General features: G+C 39.9%; 1 protein-coding gene across 4 annotated transcripts in view; it reads right to left on the reverse strand.

Annotated features, from left to right (window-relative positions):
• Positions 1 to 22: 22 nt before the first annotated feature.
• The window catches only part of EPS8L1 (EPS8 signaling adaptor L1), a 349,361-nt gene continuing 329,114 nt past the window's right edge, over positions 23 to 20,269 (reverse strand). For all 4 annotated transcript variants that reach the window (XM_073602314.1, XM_073602315.1, XM_073602316.1 and 1 more), the window contains 2 exons: positions 14,070 to 14,202; positions 23 to 8,766 (listed from right to left, as the gene is read on the reverse strand). In XM_073602314.1, coding sequence (XP_073458415.1) covers positions 8,680 to 8,766; positions 14,070 to 14,202 — 220 coding nt within the window. In that variant the 3' untranslated portion in view covers positions 23 to 8,679. The remainder of the gene's footprint in view (positions 8,767 to 14,069; positions 14,203 to 20,269) is intronic.

Genomic DNA, 20,269 nt, shown 5'->3' on the forward strand with positions numbered 1-20,269 from the left:
CTTAAGACAGAAAGTAATGTAATTTTTCTGTTAAATACTTTTAATTATAATATAGCCCAGAAAAAGTTCCATCTGTTAATTCCACAGATAAATGATACAAAATTACAGAAATATATAGACCTTTATTTCTAAGTACTTAAATAAACAGACAAATCGTAAATACCATATGAGGAATAGCGAGTCCACTGTAGAAAACCTGACCCAGGCTTCTCAATATACTGTATATTGCAGTTCTTGCATGCAAAGGATTGCGACTCGTGTGCAGTCAGGGTAAATTTTGGTCGCTCTGCAGGAATTTGAATCTTGCTGGTGATTACAGTTACTTACTTTATACACATATTGACATACGGTGCCTTGAAAAAGTATTCATACCCCTTGAAATGTTCCAGATTTTGTCATGTTACAGCCAAAAACATAAATGTATTTAATTGGGATTTTATGTGATAGACCAACAGAAAGCAGCACATAATTGTGAAGTGGAAGGAAAAGGATAAATGATTTTCAAAATGTTGTACAAATAAATATCTGAAAAGTGTGGCGTGCATTTGTATTCAGCCCCCTTTACTTTGATACCCCTAACTAAAATCTAGTGGAACCAACTGCCTTCAGAAGTCACCTAATTAGTAAATAGAGTTCACCTGTGTGTAATTTAATCTCTGTATAAATACAGCTGTTTTGTGAAGCCCTCAGAGGTTTGTTAGAGAACCTTAGTGAACAAACAGCATCAGGAAGGCCAAGGAACACAACAGACAGGTCAGGGATAAAGTTGTGGAGAAGTTTAAAGCAGTGTTAGGTTTTAAACAAATATCCCAAGCTTTGAACATTCCACGGAGCATTGTTCAATCCATCCTCCGAAAATGGAAAGAGTATGGCACAACTGCAAACCTACGAAGATATGGCCGGCCACCTAAACTGACAGGCCAGGCAAGGAGAGCATTGTCAGAGAAGCAGCTAAGAGGCCCATGGTAACTCTGGAGAAACTGCAGAGATCCACAGCTCAGGTGGGAGAATCTGTTAACATGGAAAACTATTAGTCGTGCACTCCTCAAATCTGGCCTTTATGAGGGAGTGGCAAGAAGAAAGCCATTGTTGAAAGAAAGCCATAAGAAGTTCCGTTTGCAGTTTGTGAGAAGTCATGTGGGTGACACAGCAAACATGTAAAAGAAGGTGGTCTGGTCAGATGAGACCAAAAGTAAAACTTTTTGGCCTAAAAGCGTTTTGCTTTGTGTTGCGAAAAACGAACACTGCACATCACCCTGAACACACCATCCCCACCGAGAAACATGGTGGTGGCAGCATAATGTGTGGGAAAACTTTTCTTCAGCAGGGACAGGGAAGATGTTCAGAGTTGATGGGAGTATGGATGGAGTCAAATACAAGGCAATCTTGGAAGAAAACCTGTTAGAGTCTGAAAAAGACTTGAGACTGGGGCGCAGGTTTACCTTCCAACAGGACTACGACCCTAAACATACAGCCAGAGCTACAATGGAACATTTTAGATCAAAGCCTATTCATGTGTTATAATGGCTCATTCAAAGTCTAGACCTAAATTCAATTGAGAATCTGTGGCAAGACTTAAAAAATTGCTGTTCACAGACGCTCTCCATCCAATCTGACAGCTCTTGAGCTATTTTGCAAAAATGAATGGGCAAAAATGTCACTCTCTAGATGTGCAAAGAGATATACCCAAAAAACTTGCAGCTGTAAATGCAGCGAAAGGTGGTTCTACAAAGTATTGACTCGGGGGGCTGAATACAAATGCACGCCACACTTTTCACATATTTAGTTGTAAACATTTTTAAAAAACATTTATCATTTTCCTTCCACTTCACAATTATGTGCCACTTTGTGGTGGTCTATCACAAAAAAAACCAATAAAATACATTTACATTTTGGTTGCAACATGACAAAATGTGGAATATTTCAAGGGGTATGAATACTTTTTCAAGGCACTCTACATATTGAGTTCACGTACCCATAGAAGGGATGATTTGTTCAAGGATATATATACAGTGTGTGTGTGTATATATATATATATTATATATATTATATTATACACACACAGTATCTCACAAAAGTGAGTACACCCCTCCCATCTTTGCAAATATTTTATTATATCTTTTCATGTGACAACATTGTAGCAAAGTGTTATTTCTTCAATGTAAAGTAATGAGTGTACAGCTTGTATAACAGTGTAAGTCCCCTCAAATCCCCTCAAAACACTCAACACACAGCCATTAATGTCTAAACCGCTGGCAACAAAAGTTAGTACACCCCTAAGTGAAAATGTCCAAATTGGGACCAATTAGCCATATACCCTCCCCGGTATACTGTGACTCATTAGTGTTACAAGGTCTCAGGTGTGAATGGGAAGCAGGTGTGTTAAATTTAGTGTTATCGCTCTCACTTTCTCATACTGGTCACTGGAAGTTCAAGAGGATCTGAAAAAAAGAATTGTTGCTCTACATGGCCTAAGCTATAAGAAGATTGCCAAGACCCTGAAACTGAGCTGCAGCACGGTGGCCAAGACCATACAGTGGTTTAACAGGACAGGTTCTAGCCATGGTCGACCAAAGAAGTTCACTGCACATGCTCAGCGTCATATCCAGAGGTTGTCTTTGGGAAATAGACGTATGAGTACTGCCAGCGTTGCTTCAGAGGTTGAAGGGGTGGGGGGCCAGCCTGTCAGTGCTCAGTAAGGATGAACTCAGGCATGTTCGCAACCTGCACGTGCAAAGCCCACCAGGAAGTCGGCACTGCACATCGCTAATCACAGGCAGTGAGACAGTTCTCGATCTCTGCAGCCGTGGAATGGGTAAATGTCTCACTGCCTATGATTAGCGCTTTGCAGTGCCGACTTCCTGGCGGGCTCTGCACGTGCGGGTTGTGAACACGGCTGAGCTCATTCTTAGTGCTCAGACCATACGCCGCACACTGCATCAAATTGGTCTGCATTGCTGTCGTCCCAGAAAGAAGCCTCTTCTAAAGCACAAGATGCACAAGAAAGCAGTTTGCAAAAACCGTTTGCTGAAGACAAGCAGACTAAGGATATGGATTACTGGAACCTTGTCCATGTGGTCTGATGAGGTCAAGATAAATTTATTTGGTTTAGATGGTGACAAGTGTGTGTTGCGGCAACCAGGTGAGGAGTACAAAGACAAGTGTGTCTTGCCTACAGTCAAGCATGGTGGTGGGAGCATCATGGTCTGGAGTGCATGAGTGCTGCTGGCACAGGGGAGCTACAGTTCATTGAGGGAACCATGAATGCCAACATGTACTGTGACATACTGAAGCAGAGCATGAGCCCCTCCTTTCGGAAACTGGGCCGCAGGGCAGTATTCCAAAGTGATAACAACCCCAAACACACCTCCAAGACAACCACTACCTTGCTAAAGAAGATGAGGGTAAAGGTGATGGACTGGCTAAGCATGTCCCCAGACCTAAAACCAATTTTGCATCTGTGGGGCATCCTCAGAAAGTGGAGGAGCGCAAGGTCTCTAACATCCACCAGCTCCGTGATGTTGTCATGGAGGAGTGGAAGAAGATTTCAGTGGCAACTTTTAAAGCTCTGGTGAACTCCATGCCCAAGAGGGTTAAGGCAGTACTGGAAAATAATGGTGGACACACAAAATATTGACACTTTGGGCCCAATTTGGACATTTTCACTAAGGGGTGTGCTCACTTTTGTTGGTAGTTGTTTAGACATTAACTGGTTCCCGACCATCCGCCACAGTTGTACTGCGGCAAGGTGGCAGGGTAGCGTGAATCGCCGTCATTGTACGTTGGCTCGCTTAAGTGATATAGCGGGAGCGCGCTCGTGGGTCCGGCGGACTCCATGTCTACCGGCGACCCGCGATCGTGGTGTACAGAGGCAGAACGGGGATCTGCCTATGTAAACAAGGCGGATCCCCATTCTGACAGAGGACATGTCAGAATGTCTTCTGTTCGGAGTGATCGGGAACAGGGATCTCTGTCTTGTCCCTAGCAGCCCATCCCCTTATGCCCCGTACACACGGTCGGACATTGATCGGACATTCCGACAACAAAATCCTAGAATTTTTTCCGACGGATGTTGGCTCAAACTTGTCTTGCATACACGGTTGCACAAAGTTGTCGGAAAATCTGATCATTCTGAACGCGGTGACGTAAAACACGTACGTCGGGACTATAAACGAGGCAGTAGCCAATAGCTTTCATCTCTTTATTTATTCTGAGCATGCGTGGCACTTTGTGCGTCGGATTTGTGTACACACGATCGGAAATTCCGACAACGGATTTTGTTGTCAGAAAATTTTATAGCCTGCTCTCAAACTTTGTGTGTCGGAAAATCCGATGGAAAATGTGTGATGGAACCTACACATGGTCGGAATTTCCGACAACAAGGTCCTATAACACATCTTCCGTCGGAAAATCCGACCCTGTGTACGGGGCATTACAGTTAAAACACACTGAGGGAACACAATTAACCCCTTGATCGCCCCCTAGTGTTAACCTCTTCCCTGCCAGTGTCATTTATACATCGATCAGTGCATTTTTATAGCACTGATCAATGTAATAATGTCACTGGTCCCCAAAAAGTGTAATTTGGGGTCAAATTTGGCCGCCGCAATGTCGCAGTCCTGCTAAAAATCGCTGATCACACATCAAATATCTGGGCATACTTTTGCCCAGTAGGACAGAGGACATATTCCCCCTCAACTTTCCCCCCCTGCTGACGGCCATTAAAAAAGACCTTCAGTCTTGGCAGCACAGACTCTTTTCCTGGTTTGGTTGCTGTGGGATTGTTAAAATGAACAGTATGCCCTGGTTGTTGTACCATCTGCAGGCCCTCCCCATCCGGATTCTGGGTTCCTTCCTCAGAGCAGTGAACCATACTATAACATCTTTCCTGTGGGCCCAGAAGGCCTCGAGATTGGCCCAGTCTACTCTACGACTGCCAAAAGTGATGGGCGGCATGGCTCTACCGGACGACAACCTTTATCTTATGGCTTGCCACTTGACACGAATCCTGGATTGGTGTCGCCATGGCCCCCTGAAACAGTGGGTACAAGTGGAATGGCACCTACCACGCCGATATGAAACCACCCTACTGTAGGGGGAATGTGACGGATAGACCAAAAAGCCTTCAGAGACTTTTCCGTCACACCCACCTCGTCGCCACTCACCCCTATTGTGGGGAACCTTGCCTTTAGCCCGGAACTAAGCGACTCTAGATTCCAAGATCTGAAAGGGGTAGACCGATACTAGATCCGACACATCCTCAAAAAACGGACAGTGGATGTCCAGACAGCAAATCATGGATGACCCGTCAATGTCGGGCCTTTCCTTCTGGCATAAAATACAGCTAGCTCATTTCATTGGCTCCTTCCCTTTCCCAGAACCTTTTAGGAGGAGCCTTACTGCTTTCGAGCCTAGAAAAGTCCCCTGCACACCATTTGGTTTCCCAGACTTACCAGCTACTGCCAACACCACCCCCGAATTTCAGACCTTCCTACATATCTAGGTGGGAACAGGACTTTGGAATCCAGTTCACGGAGAGGCAAGTGGAGAGAATTTTTCTCTTCACTAGCAAAACCTCTGTGTGTGCTAACCTTAAGGAAGCAGGGTACAAGGTACTGACGATGTGGTACTATACGCCAGAGAGGATCCACAGGATGCTCCCTCAAAGCTCAGAGCTATGCTGGAGATGCAGGAAGGAACCAAGGTCTCTCCTGCACATCTTCTGGTCTTGTTGACTTTTGTGTCCTTACTGAACCGAGGTACACCGCATTGTTCAGAAATTTACAGATCGTGAGCTACCTTGGACCCCCGCGTTCTTCCTCCTACACCACCACGAGATTCCAAGCAAGATATATAGGAAATCCATCTTGCCTCTCCTGCTCACAGCAGCGAAGAGCTGCATCCTGCTGTGCTGGAAGCAGACACAGCCGCAGAGCGTGGCAATATGGCTGAAAAAGGTGGCTGAAATCAATGCAATGGAGGACCTGGTGGCCGCGGAAAGGGACCTCCAAGAGAAGTTTAAAAAAAAAAAATGGTATTATTGGCATGAGTTTGTTTACTCCAAGGAGCATGCCGAGTTGATGACCTAACTCTAAGAGATGGGTCCTGAGGAAAGGCTCCCCCGGATGTGGATTGCGAAATTGGCCAGTGGTCGTCCACCCCCCCTCGCTTCTTTCTCTCCCCCTCTGATACTATACTCTTGCCTTTGTTCTCTTTTGCTGTTCGGCCCCTCGGGGTATTCCTAATCTCTCTATTCTCTTAATATCACTATGTTAACCGTTTAAAAAAAAAAAAAACTGCGGGATACAAAGACTTCATAGCCCTCAAAGCCAACTGCTTGAGCTACATTTCATGTGTTTATTCCATTGATGCCAATGTATGGGCACGGGATCTTGTATGTGAAAAAGATCCAATGTATGTTTAATAGTGTTGAGGTTTATGTATCACCGTATCTAAATAAAGAATTGGAAAAACATAAAATAAAAAAATAATAAAATAAATAGATTTAAAAAACCGCTGATCGCTGCCATTACCAGTAAAAACAATAAAAAAAGTCCCTAAATCTATCCCATAGTTTGTAGACGTGATTAATTTTTTGCGCAAACCAATCAATATACACCTATTGCGATTTTCTTTTACCAAAAATATGTAGAATATATATTGGCCTAAACTGATGAATAAATTGCCTTTTTATATATTTTTTGCAATATATGTTATAGAAGAAAGTAAAAACATTTTTTTTCAAAATTGTTGCTAAAAACCGCAGAGGTGATCAAATACCACCAAAAGAAATCTCTATTTGTGGGAAAAAAACTACGTCAATTTTGTTTGGGTACGGCGTCGCACGACCGTGCAATTGTCAGTTAAATCGATGCAGTGCTGTATCGCAAAAAAATGGCCTGGTCAGGAAGTGGGTAAATCCTTCCGGTCCTTAAGTGGTTAATGGCTGTGTGTTGAGTTATTTTGAGGGGACAGCAAATTTACACAGTTATACAAGCTGTACACTCACTACTTTACATTGTAACAAAGTGTAATTTCTTCAGTGTTGTCACATGAAAAGATATAATAAAATATTTTACAAAAATGGGAGGGGTGTACTCACTTTTGTCAGATATTGTATATGTAAAGTTCAAATGTAGAACATCACATCTTCCTTAGTTTCCTATAAACAAATTAAAGATTAGTATAAAAGAACTTGTATCATTAATGCTTTTGTCAGGCCATCTAAAACTGACAGTTAACGTTTGATGGTTGTTAGTTTGTTTATAAAGTACATACTGCTTTGCTTTGGGACTCTTTCAGAATGAACTGTGTACCTACATTTCAGCTATACATTTCTGTCAGAGCCATTAAGGTGTTTAGCACTTAGCTCATGCACCTTCATTTTATTCTACATTATGGAAATGGAGAATGCACCAGGTGTATCCAAGTTTTACCTGCCTGGCTTTACAGGGCCAAAGTTTAAGACCAGAAACACACAAGCTGAACCTCAGAGATACAGGGATTGTCTTTAAGAGCGTTTAATTGTGTTAGGACTGCTTTTCTCACCATTACAAGTCAATGGTAAAGCAAAAGCAGAATGAAGCAGCTTAAAGAGGGATCAAAAGCAATTTAGCCGAAAATCAGAAACATATCTCATGCACACAAAATGTACCTGAAAATATTTTGCATTAGACCATCTACACAAATCCTTAAAGCGGGAGTCCGGCGACCAATCTTTTTTTTTTTTTTTTTTTTAGGTCATTGAGACACTTTGCTAATCCCAAAATAATACTCACAGTTTGGGTGTAATATTTCCGCCTCTGTCTGTTTTCGTACTGAAGAATAGCTTAAAAAATGTGATGCTGGCTGTTTCCATCTTGCTTGTGGGCATGTGAAGCCCACAAGCATTGATTTCCTGGATGCGGTGAATGCTGTTCATTCACAGCTTGTTCACATGCATGATCATTGTTTCCGCACTGAATCTTGGGAAGCCTGACACTAAGCTCCCAGGAGACAGTGCGGCGCCGGGGAAAGGCAATAAACACGCCTACTCCCATGGAAGGAGAGGCAGGAAGTGCCACAATAAAGTACAATATAAAGGTAATTACAACGATAAAAAATTTTTTCGTGCGGCATTTCAACATCTATGCAATTAACTGAAGAGGGTAAGATTAAGTTAAAAATTTGAGTGGAACCCCGCTTTAAGAAGCCAGTGAGTGAGTCATCAAACTGGTGTTCAATTATGAGTGAAATCTTAATTTTAGATGGCCTGCCCTTTCAAATCAAAAAAGCTAGTAATGATCTTTTATGGTGTAGAATAACATAAAATAAAACACTGTATTTCAGACAAAAAAAAAAAAAAAACACTGGGATGTTTTAAAGTTCGTAAGTTGTTCTGTCCTGTTAAATATGTAAATTCTTCATGTTTAGAATTTCAAAATAAAGCATTGTTTGTTTGCATGACTTCACATCTGATTATCAGCAGTCCTTAGATTAGTCAATGCTTAAAATTCCAAGATAGATAGTTGAAGCATTTCGCAATGTTGTACCAGACCTGTAACATCATAAAAATGTCTTTTCCAGCAGACATGATTGCAGCGGTCTTTGGTATTTGTAAGTAGTAAAATATAATATATATTCTTTGGAACAAGTTAAATAGTAGAATTTGTTTAGTTCTGTGAAGCCAGTCCTAGATCTTTAGAAGCTACCCCTTTCAAGCTCACTGTCCACCTTCTTCTTTTGCCTTTCCATTACAGCTTCCAGCTCAGAGATCTTCTTTTCGTCCTTATAGAAAAAAAAGTATATATATGTATTTATATATTCTACAACAATTGACAGTAAAGGTGTGTGACTGGAGTGGAGAGAGAAAGAGTTAAAACATTAGAGGGAAGTAAAACTGACCCAGCCGCAAACTTTATAATGTAACAAATATTCCGCCCTTGACTACCTATACCTGCTACTGTACAAACTGATTCCTGTGTAGCTCACTAGACATGAGACCTCAACTCCTGCCCTGATTTAAGTTAAACCCCACCTTTTCTTATGCTAACCTCAGCCTCTTGCTATTCAAATGTGAATAACAGAGCTCTGCCCTCTAAAATTCTGCAATTTCACAGTTGACCAACGTGGGTGGGGTTAATATTGACTGGGGCAGAGGTTTTGACCCCATGTCTGAACTTCTGTACTGTGCATGGAATCCAAGGGGCCTCAACAGTTACCATAAGGTGCTTGCATTTTAACATTGTTGATAATTTAGACACATTTTAGGCCAGTTCTAGTTTATTTTCATGCTGGGGCTCCCAGGAGATATTCGGTAGTTGATAGAACCTCCAGTGCCAGAAAAAATTAAAACATTTTAAAAGAACTTGTCTACGGAATTAGCTGCAGTCAGCAAAATAAGGATTTTGCACTCACTGTAAAATCTTTTTCTTGGAGAACATTGAGGGACACAGGTACAGTTGATAGTCTTGGACCAATGGGCTATTCTGGCACCTTTCAGAGGTTGGGACACTGGCAAACAAAACCACTAGTCTGGAACCCCAGTATAACTCTGACTGTCATGCATCAGTTTTGTTAGCGAGCAGTATACAAGGCCAAACACAGAGGGGCAGGACATTTTACTGTAAACCCCATATTTTGAGTACTAGCAGCCATTCAACATATTCTGTCCCAGCGAGGACATGATGAATGGGCTTATAGTGATTTCATCATGCAATACTTGGAATTGTGCTCAATCACCGCTTTTTTGTATTTGATGGTTCCCACTACTTCCAGGTGCAGGGGGTGACAATGGGAACTTGCTGTACCCCATCGTACGCCAACCTGTACCTGGGGGAGTGGGAATGAATGTGCATGTATGATGAGCAGTTAGCAATGTACACAGACCACATTATCATGTGGCACCAGTACATCGATGACATGTTCATGATATGGGATGGTCCCGAAGAGCCACTACTCGCATATCTGGAAAGACTCAATAGGAAAAAATTCAACCTCACATTTACTATGTCACATCATCCTAATGAACTGACATTTCTTGATGTCATGGTCATTCGTGGTGAAGATCATACAATCATGACCCGCCTCTATCCCAAGCCAACAGCGGGAAATTGTCCTGCATGCTTTAAGCTTTCATCCAGAACCCCTATTGACCTCAATAGCTTATAGTCAATATTTAGAAGAAGAAGAAGAAACTGTTCAGATGAAATATCTTTTCAAAAAAGAAGCCAAAATTCTTCAAAAGAGACTTTTGGAGAGAGGATATACAAAATCATGCCTTAAAAAAACATACAAAAGGGCAATAGAAAGCAATAGAAATTATCTACTATATGGCACTAAGAAGGATAAGAACACGGATAACAATACTAGGATAATAATTAAATATTCCAGCCAACATTCAAAAATATGGAATGTTATACAGAAGTATTGGCATCTGTTATCCATGGACCCAAATATTGATAGATTCATATTTAAAATGCCATCCATAACATTCAGACCAGCCACCTCTATCAAAGATCACATAATTCATAGTGAATATAAAGGAGACGTGACCCCTGTAGGCTCAAAGGAACACACACGTGTGGAGGTAATTGTTGCAGATACATATGTGTGGGTCCCTCATTCTGCCCAATGGTCAAACCTTTAGGGCACATTTTGCCAACTGCAAGACATGTGGTGTGGTCTATTTAATGCTCTGTGACTGTGGCTCATATTATGTGGGTAAGACAAAGATTGAATTCTGAAATAGGATCTACAGACATGTTTGGAGCATGAAGGGATGTGATCCAGATTTACCCCTGAATATACATGTGGCTGCCCAGCATAATGGACAATTCCCCCAAGATCAAACTTCTGGCGATTGATAGGGTATCATCCCAACCATAGAGGAGGGGATTGGAACAAGCTCCTCCTTCAGTTGCAGCTCAAATGGATCTATCTCCTTAAAGCCACTCACTTCCCAGGCCTCAACGAGGCAGTTAATCAAACCTTTTTTGGAGGGATTTACCTCTTGAGGCATAGAAAAATAATCAGGCCTTTTGGCGTTCAAGCTTTCTCCTTTAGTTGTTCATCTTTGTCATATCACTATGAGTCTAGATTATGTATTTTTACATGGTTAATTGATGTTTTCCTATTATATCCCATTGCTGGGGTTTCCCACCCCTATTTTTAGATCCTGTATCCATTCATGTGGCCGATCACAATGCCTGTATCCCATGTTCCCACCGGCCAGCAATCTTGGTAATCGTGCATTCAATCTTTTTTCCTCCCCTCCTTTTCCCCTTTATCTTTTGCACCTTCTCTCTGGGGGGGGGCTCCGTGATGTGCACACCCAGCATGCGTGGGCTGTTTGGCCCATGGTCCCAGGGTAGCTGGTACCCTCCATCTGCCCCTAGATCCCTGGCCAATCGGCATTACTTTTGCGCTGGTCCCCTCAGGTTGGGATGGGTTTGGAGTCATTCTCCAATCACCTGTTCCCCATCCTATCACCAGCAGACAACATGCGTCTACAATGCATGCGCTGGTTCTTCCGTGTGGGGGCCGCCCTTCGGGTCCATGTCCTACGTCACCATGGCTTCCACCCCCATGCTGCTGCTAGGCAATATCAGGACCTGCACCTGTGTGTTCGCAGATGCGTGAAGCCGCTCTTGTACCTCCTACAATGGAAGAGCAAGGAAACTTTATGCTTCCACACGTGCAGACATTTCTACACCCATGTTGGGGGAGGCCCCATACACCTATTAGCAGCCATATATATATACGGGAGAAAAGACATCTGCACTTGTGTCCACCAGCTCCTCTAAATACTGAGATGCAGACTTTGTAAACGCCCCGCCCGACCCCAGCTGGCTGTTACGTGGCTTATCAATCACCCGCCATAGATCATTATTCAAAGTTTTACTCAATATAGAGCGGAGCTCTTTGTTATCATCTAAACACATTCTAGGTATGTGTCTGTATATCTGCTTAATGTGGCTTGAGTGGTATTTATCCACATTTTGGATGTATCATATATACATTTTGTAATTTGTTTTCTACCCTGTAGACTGTACTTACATTGATTGCAAAAAGGACCATCCCTGAGGAAGGAGTCAAGACTACTCCAAAACGCGTTGGAACCGTCAAAGCAATTTTTTCACGTAACCCTACTTACAATGCTGTTATGCCATGTTTAACATATAGTAATTTGTACTTTAGTCCTTGAAGCCCAATATTCTATTTTATATATCTTTTTCATATATTTTTATGCAAATTTTGATACAATTAAAATGTAAATATTTTACATTTTTGTCTATGATTCTATGCCTTTAAAGTCCCATTGCTCAAGGGGGAAACATTTTTTCCATATTTTGGAGTACAGTACAGGACACAGTACACTATTCATAGACCCTGGGTTATAGGCTGGTACCTGCAGGTGACTGCGCAATGGCAAAGTTTTTGAGGACACGCAACCTGGGAATCCCTCTATAACCCTACCCCACTCTGTGAGTCTTCAGTTTTTAGCAAGGAATGTAGAGTAACACAAGAACAGAAGGGAGGGTAACCTGTGTCCTGTACTGTACTCCCAAGATATGGAATTTACAGGTAAAGTTTATTTTACCTTAATCATACAGTAAAGTAGACATGTGCAAATCGTTTTGTTCTGAATTAGTTTTTTAACAAATTTCAACAAATTCGTTAATTCAGAAATATCCGAACGAAAACCCGTTTACCGAATTTTTCTGAATATTCATAAATTCGAATATTCGAGAATTTGTAAATTCGTACATTCGTAAATTCGTACATTCGTAAATTCGGAAATCTGAAATAATAATGACCTAATAATAACTATGAAATTATAGGTATTGTAATTTCCTTTCAAATTTGGCTGTTAGTGAACGTAACAAATACAAATTTATCCCAAGTTACACATTATCCGAAATAACGAATGCTGTATCTAAACGAATGGAACATAATTAATAGTAATAAATAATAAAAACTTTTATTATTAATTATTTATTATTAATTTGTTCCGTTCCATTTGTTTAGATGCGCCATTCGTTATTTCGGATAATTCGTAACTTCAGATAAATTCGTATTCGTTACGTTCACTAACAGCCAAATTTAAAAGGAAATACAATACCTATACCTAATTTAATAGTTAGTTACTATTTCAGGATTTTCAAATTTTTGGATTTTCAAATTTAGAATTTCCAAATTTCCGAATGTTCTAATTTACGAATGTACAAATGTACGAATATACAAATTTTCTAATTTACAAATGTACGAATGTATGAATTTACGAATTTACGAATGCAAAAATTTATGAATGTACGAATGTAGGAATTTACGAATGTACAAATTTACGAATGTACGAATTGCGATCAGAACGAATTACCCGAAAAACTAAAAAAAAAACAAATGAAATGAAAACGAAAACGAACAAATTTTTTTGGCAGTGCACATGTCTACAGTAAAGGACACAGGCTAAATTTTTCAGATGAAACAAACAACAATGCTTAAAGGACACCAGATCGAGTTAAAGCGTAACTCCGCTTTTGTTGGGAAAAAAAAATTCCCCTCTGGGATTTCTGGTCTATGTGCATTATAAAACGAAAAAAGATTGAAACAGCAATGTTTTCAACTGTAACGAATGGGTTACATTCATGACAGCTGTGATTACTAGTGATCTGTGATAGGCTACAACTAATCGCATGATACAGGGTGCTGTGATTGGCCCAGGTACTATATGATAGCTGTGGGCCAGTCACAGGATCAACCTGCAGGAAATACAGCTGTTATGAATGAAAGTGTTATTGGCAAGACCACTACGTAAAATTATAGGGAAAAGCCCGGAAAAGAAAATAAATGTAGCCACCACATTCAAGGACTGGTAGGCTGCAATATAGAATGTTTTTGTTCTAGGGTTTAGAGGGCCCATTACAGAGGTATAACCATGTAACAGAGAACAGTAACAATTCTCCAGAAATTATTATACTAGTGTTTAAATGGAATGTATGAGTGCATGAGTTGTCTGTCAAAAGATTTTTTAGAGAGATACATTGACCATTCGTGGTTAGAATTAAACATTTACAAAATTCTGAGCATACCTCAAGAAGAGCCTTCTGTACCATGACCTGGCTATATACTCTGGCACCTTCTTCAGAACTCACAGCTTTAAATTCATCTTTTCTAAGAGAAAACAACTGAGCTCCATTTAACACTCCCAATGATTTTACAGTCCTATAACAAAGACAAAAGATTGTATATTATAAAAAATGTATTTATATCTTGGGCGCTTCACTTTGGGGATGATCAATGCAAGAACATGAATACACATAGCAGCAAATAGTTACTTCAGTCTTCATCATCTATTTAGCTGTTGCTGGATTTTACTTTTTTTTGCCTCATTCTTTACAACTTTATTAATGATACAGAATTTACCAGCTTGTGAATCCCTGGATAATCCCCTTTTCAGTACTAGGATTAGCATAAGGTTTCTAGTGTAGCGCACCCCCTAAGGAGCCACAAGTAAACTGGGATTCCCCATCCTGCACAGCCAGGCACACCAAATTTTTACAGGCACTCTTGATTCAGAGAACACTCTGTGACTTTGTTTTTCTTTTTGTTTTATTGAGGATAATGCAAAAGGGGATAGAACCGCACCTGGAACCTAACAAAAATTATGTGCTACACTGCTGCTGCAATGCTGAAATTAACTCAACTCAAAGTGTGTGCTTATAAATTTACATAGTAGGCGAGGTTGAAAAAAAAGACAAAAAGTCCATCCTATGTGACAGTGCTGTGAACAATTCTATTGTAATCAAAAAAACAATTAATGCCTAACCATAAACAATGTGTCTATGTATGTGAAACTTTTGTAAAGATTATATATATATATATATATATATATATATCTATATATATCTATATACTGTATATATGTATATGTGTGACAACATATACAAATATCATATTACTGTGCAAGCTGAATCACTATGACATCCGATGCTTTAAACCTTCCTTATAAAAAGAAGATCCACTTGATTGAAGAAGTTTGTGTTGGTCACACAGACTATATTTATCATTTTGATAAGAGGACTTCATTGATTTAAATTTTTGGGACTATTTTCATAATTTTGTTCACTTAGTGATTCGCTTGTTTTTACATTTGATTTTTATCTATATATTTTTTGGGATTTTTGCACTATATTTGCCTTTTGGGTTTAAAGGATCGGATGTCATAGTGATTCAGTTTGCACCGCACTTTACTTTTGATAGTAATATTATATTTGTATGTGTTGTTACACATATATATTTACAAAGTTTTCACATACATAGTTGACACATTGTTTATGGTTAGGCATTCATTGTTTTTATGATTACAATATAAATTATTCACAGCACTGCAAATTTATAAGCACTCTTCAATAGCTTTTAGACCTGTGGTAGTGGGAATGCAAGTGTACAATAAAGAAGTTTCCATAGTTACAAGTATCTAGGATGCTTCACAATAATCAACCATGGCAAGATTTTCAAGAAAATGTCCAGTATCCCATGTGCATGAGGGCATTGCTATTAATGTAGTCAAAAAACTTCACCACAGACTATAGGTCTGAATGTTAGAGGGTCCAGTCCCCTTGGTATAGTTGAAGGAGTGTATCAAAGGGGTGTGTGGGTGTTCAAGGTAAAGATAGCTAACCTAATCTATTTATTACAAATATATATGGAGACCAAATTTGATAGTTTACTTTGACTGTCATTGACAGGATTATCTCTGATCTTCCTGGAGTAATCAGATTAAATTTTAAACACCCCCAGTCAATAATACTTAGTCATTAACTGCTTCCGGATTGCCCCATGTACATTAAATGTGGCAGGGCAGCTCGGGTGTGCAAAATCATGTACCTGTACCTGATTTTGTGCACGCAGTTTGGGGGGCGACCCACCGATCATACAGAAGGGACATGGAGCAGCGGTGTGCCGATGTAAACAAAGCACACCGCTGCTCTGTCAGGTAGGAAAAGAGAGAGATCGTGTTTCAGCTAAGCTGAATCACAATCTCTCTTTTCCTCCAGTGTAACACTTCCCCCTACAGTTAGAAACCTCCCAGGGAACACATTTAACCCCTTGTTTGCCCCTAGTGTCTAGTGTTAACCCCTTCTCTGCCAGTGTCATTTATACAGGGATCAGTGCACTGATCACTGTATTGGTGTCACTGGTCCCCACAAAGTGTCACTTAGGGTCAGATTTGTCCGCAGCAATGTCGCAGTCCCACAAAAAAAAGTCGTAGATCCCCGCCATTACCAGTGAAAAACAAATAAAAGTCCATAAATCTATCCCGTAATTTGTAGACGCTATAACTTTTGCGCAAACCAATCAATATACTCTTATTGGGATTTTTGTCTGTCTTTTTTTTGTTTATAGTGCAAAAAATAAAACCCGCAGAGGTGATTAAATACCACCAAAAGAAAGCTCTATTTGTGGGAAAAAAAGGACATCAAGTTTATTTGGGTACAGCGTTGCACGAACGCACAATTGTCAGTAAAAGCGACGCAGCGGTGTATCGCAAAAAGTGGCCTGGTCAGGAAGTGGGTAGAACCATCCGGGGCTGAAGTGGTTAACAATGATGGTGTTTTCATATATATTGATTTCAATTAGGCAAATTCATTCCTCAGATTAGAATATTGCTTTTTTTTTGTTGACTGCTCCATATGTATGGTATTTATTAATGTTAGTAAAATAATTGATGGAGGGGGTAGTATCCAGGTGGGGTCAATGTACTGGGTAACCTAAATGGTGTCATGAAGATGTTGAGTGAATTGGTGCAATGACTTTCAGTACTGAAACGATTCAGTTTGAGGGTCTTCTCAAATTTGAAAGTGACCACCTTAAACTGAAATCTACCGAACTTTGGTGTGTGACAAACAGATAGGCCCCTGCCAGTAATTTCAACTTATCCTCATCAGTACACTGTGTATACAAGGTACCTACTGTATCCAGTTTTCTGATTTATATGTTTGTTGCTTGACATATTTTAGGGCTCATTCACACACAGTGCAGTGACCTATGTATTACTACACTCGATCATTGCAGTTAAACACCTGTTTTCTATGTGTCCTGTTCACACTGCAATACAGCTGGAAGGTGCAGTGAGCTGTGGCAAAATTAAAACATACTATTTTATTGCAGAGCATTGAAAAGGCATCTGGTCCCATTCACCACTTGATGAGGTGCGTTGCGTGTGCCGCTTTATTACTAAAAATTTTGAAAATTATTTAGACAGTGCTATCATCACAGAAAATTGTGCATCACTATAATTTTATCAAACTTAAAGTGCATCAAAACCAAAGTGCAAAGTCTCTTAGGAAAATGTCCAGTGCCATAAACATAAATAATAAATTCATTCAAAACATTCAATGTCTCAATTTATTTTCTTGTGTCCCAAGCAGAAAAGTTAAATTAATCCTTATTCATACAGTATAATGTTAGCCACTGTTTCTCATGCTCCACCTCATAGTTACATAGTTGGTAATGTTGAATGAAGACATTAGTCCATCCAGTTGAACCTGTGTAGATGTATGTGTGTTCATGTCGATAATCATTTCCAATATTCCTGTATATTGTGTTTACCAAGATGCATGTCCAAGAGTCTTTTAAAACCATCAATACTTTCTACTAATACCACCGATTGTGGAAGGGAATTCCACATCCTTTTATTGGGGAGGGTTATTCCCGTGCTATCAGATATGGAAGCGGCTAAGGATGGAAAAGCTGCATGCGCCGATTAAGGTAAACACCTGACCTTTTGAATAAATGTGTAAGTGGTTGGTGCTGCGCTAATCCTGAATGCAAGAACCAGTGTGGCTTAGGTGATAGACATCACTTATATCATCAAAATAATAAATAGTAGAAATAAATTACAATGATGGTATTAGTATTAGGACTAATACAGTGACTAGTAGTGTGTAAAGTATTCTGGATATAAATAGTAACAGCATAAATCGTGACAGAGATTAATAAATATATAGTATAGCATAAAACGTGACAAAGATTAATAAGATAAAACACACATATTGAAGGGTAAATACCAGTGATAATAAAGCTGACTAAACATCAATATCTGACAGTAATCCTACATAAAGTGCATATTAGTTGAAGCTGTGTGCATCCACAGCTCAAAAGTGACAATGTGTACAGTGCAAACAATAAGTGCAATGTGAAAAACCTCTTAAACAGTGAAAAAGTAGTGTCACTACTTTTTACATAAAGTGCATAATGTGCAAAACTTCATCAAAAGATGGTATGATAAGTGTCCCAAATCTTGAAAAAATGGAAAAAAAAGGAAAAGCAATGAAAAAAATGGAAGAAACTTTCACAAGAAAAAAAAAAAAAGTCCTTTGAATTTAAATATGTGACAGCAACGTCCTAGCATGCACACGTTGCAGTTAAAGTGCTAAGGTGAATCACATCAAGTGCTTCTTCGTGTGCAGACACTCAGGTGGGTAATGGCCCCTTACCTTAAGGTAATAGGGCAAAAGCATGTAGCCAGGAGAGCTTTTGTAGCATCCGCCTATGGGCTCCAGCGCGTCCCTCACCAGCCTAGGTCCTAGGATGGGGTTCTCTCAGATGTAGTGCGGGGGGGATGTAAAGGATAATAGGCAGGAAGAAAGCCAATAGTGTAATCCCGTTTGATAAATAATGCTTCTTTTTATTCAAAATTATAAGTACTCACACAAGTACTCGCCGCTCGACGGGACAGGCTGCACACACTATCAGAGGCATACGAGCTCGCCGCTCGTCGGATCAAAACTGCTGTTTTTAATTTTTAATGTGAGGACTTATAATTTTGAATAAAAAGAAGCACCTAGGCTGGTGAGGGACGCGCTGGAGCCTTTTTTTTTTCTTTTCCTTTTTTTTCCATTTTTTCAAGATTTTTTCAAGATTTGGGACACTTATCATACCATCTTTTGATGAAGTTTTGCACATTATGCACTTTATGTAAAAAGTAGTGACACTACTTTTTCACTGTTTAAGAGGTTTTTCACATTGCACTTATTGTTTGCACTGTACACATTGTCACTTTTGAGCTGTGGATGCACACAGCTTCAACTAATATGCACTTTATGTAGGATTACTGTCAGATATTGATGTTTAGTCAGCTTTATTATCACTGGTATTTACCCTTCAATATGTGTGTTTTATCTTATTAATCTCTGTCACGATTTATGCTGTTGCTATTTATATCCAGAATACTTTACACACTACTAGTCACTGTATTAGTCCTAATACTAATACCATCATTGTAATTTATTTCTACTATTTATTATTTTGGCGATATAAGTGATGTCTATCACCTAAGCCACACTGGTTCTTGCATTCAGAATTAGCGCAGCACCACCCACTTACACAATTCCACATCCTTACTGCCCTAACAGTGAAAACCCCCTATGCAGCTTAAGGTAAACCACTTATCCTCCAATTTCATTGAGTGGCCCTGTGTCTTCTTACACTCCCTGAGACTGAATCGTTTTCTTCCTACGCTGGCATCACTTTTGAGGTATTTGTATATTGCCATCACATCTCCTTTCAAGCATCTCTTCTCCAGGGAGAATAAGTGCTTGTAGTCATTCCTTGTAACTGAGGTCCTCCAGTCCCCTTATTAATTTTGTTGCCCTTCTCTGGACTCTCTCCAGTACCAGCACATACTTCCTGAGGATTGTTGACCAGAACTGGATGGCATACTCCAGGTGTGGCCGAACCAGAGTTTTATTAATTTAGCAGGATTATAGTTTTATCTCTGGAGTAAATTCCCTTTTTAATGCATGCATTAATCAGTCTGCTAGTTTTGCTTGTTGCAGCTTGACATTGCATTTTATTGCTCAGTCTATCTTCTAATAGGACCCCCAGATCATTCTCCATCCTGGATTCTCCCAGAGGTTCTCCCCCTAGCGAGTAATTTGCGTTTATATTTTTAGACCCCACATGCAATACTTTATATTTTTCTTTTTTTACAATAACATTTTTTTAATTGAAAAGTAAGACGTTTAACAAGTTAAGCAAGAAAAAGTAATAATGACAAATGCATGTCAATGCAAAGTCAAATACAAGCGTTAAGCACTAATTCATAAACATACTTTACATTTTTCAACATTAAACCAAATTTGCCATGTAGTTGTCCACCCCATTATTTTTTTGAGGTCTTCTTGTAAAGTTTCTACACTCCAGTCTGAGTACAAGTTATTTATCACCACCCTTTGGACACGCCCCTGTAATCAGTTTTCTATTCAACAACAAATACACCACATCC

Source organism: Aquarana catesbeiana, linkage group LG10, assembly GCF_042186555.1.
Source record: "Aquarana catesbeiana isolate 2022-GZ linkage group LG10, ASM4218655v1, whole genome shotgun sequence".
In the NCBI taxonomy this organism is placed as follows: domain Eukaryota; kingdom Metazoa; phylum Chordata; class Amphibia; order Anura; family Ranidae; genus Aquarana; species Aquarana catesbeiana.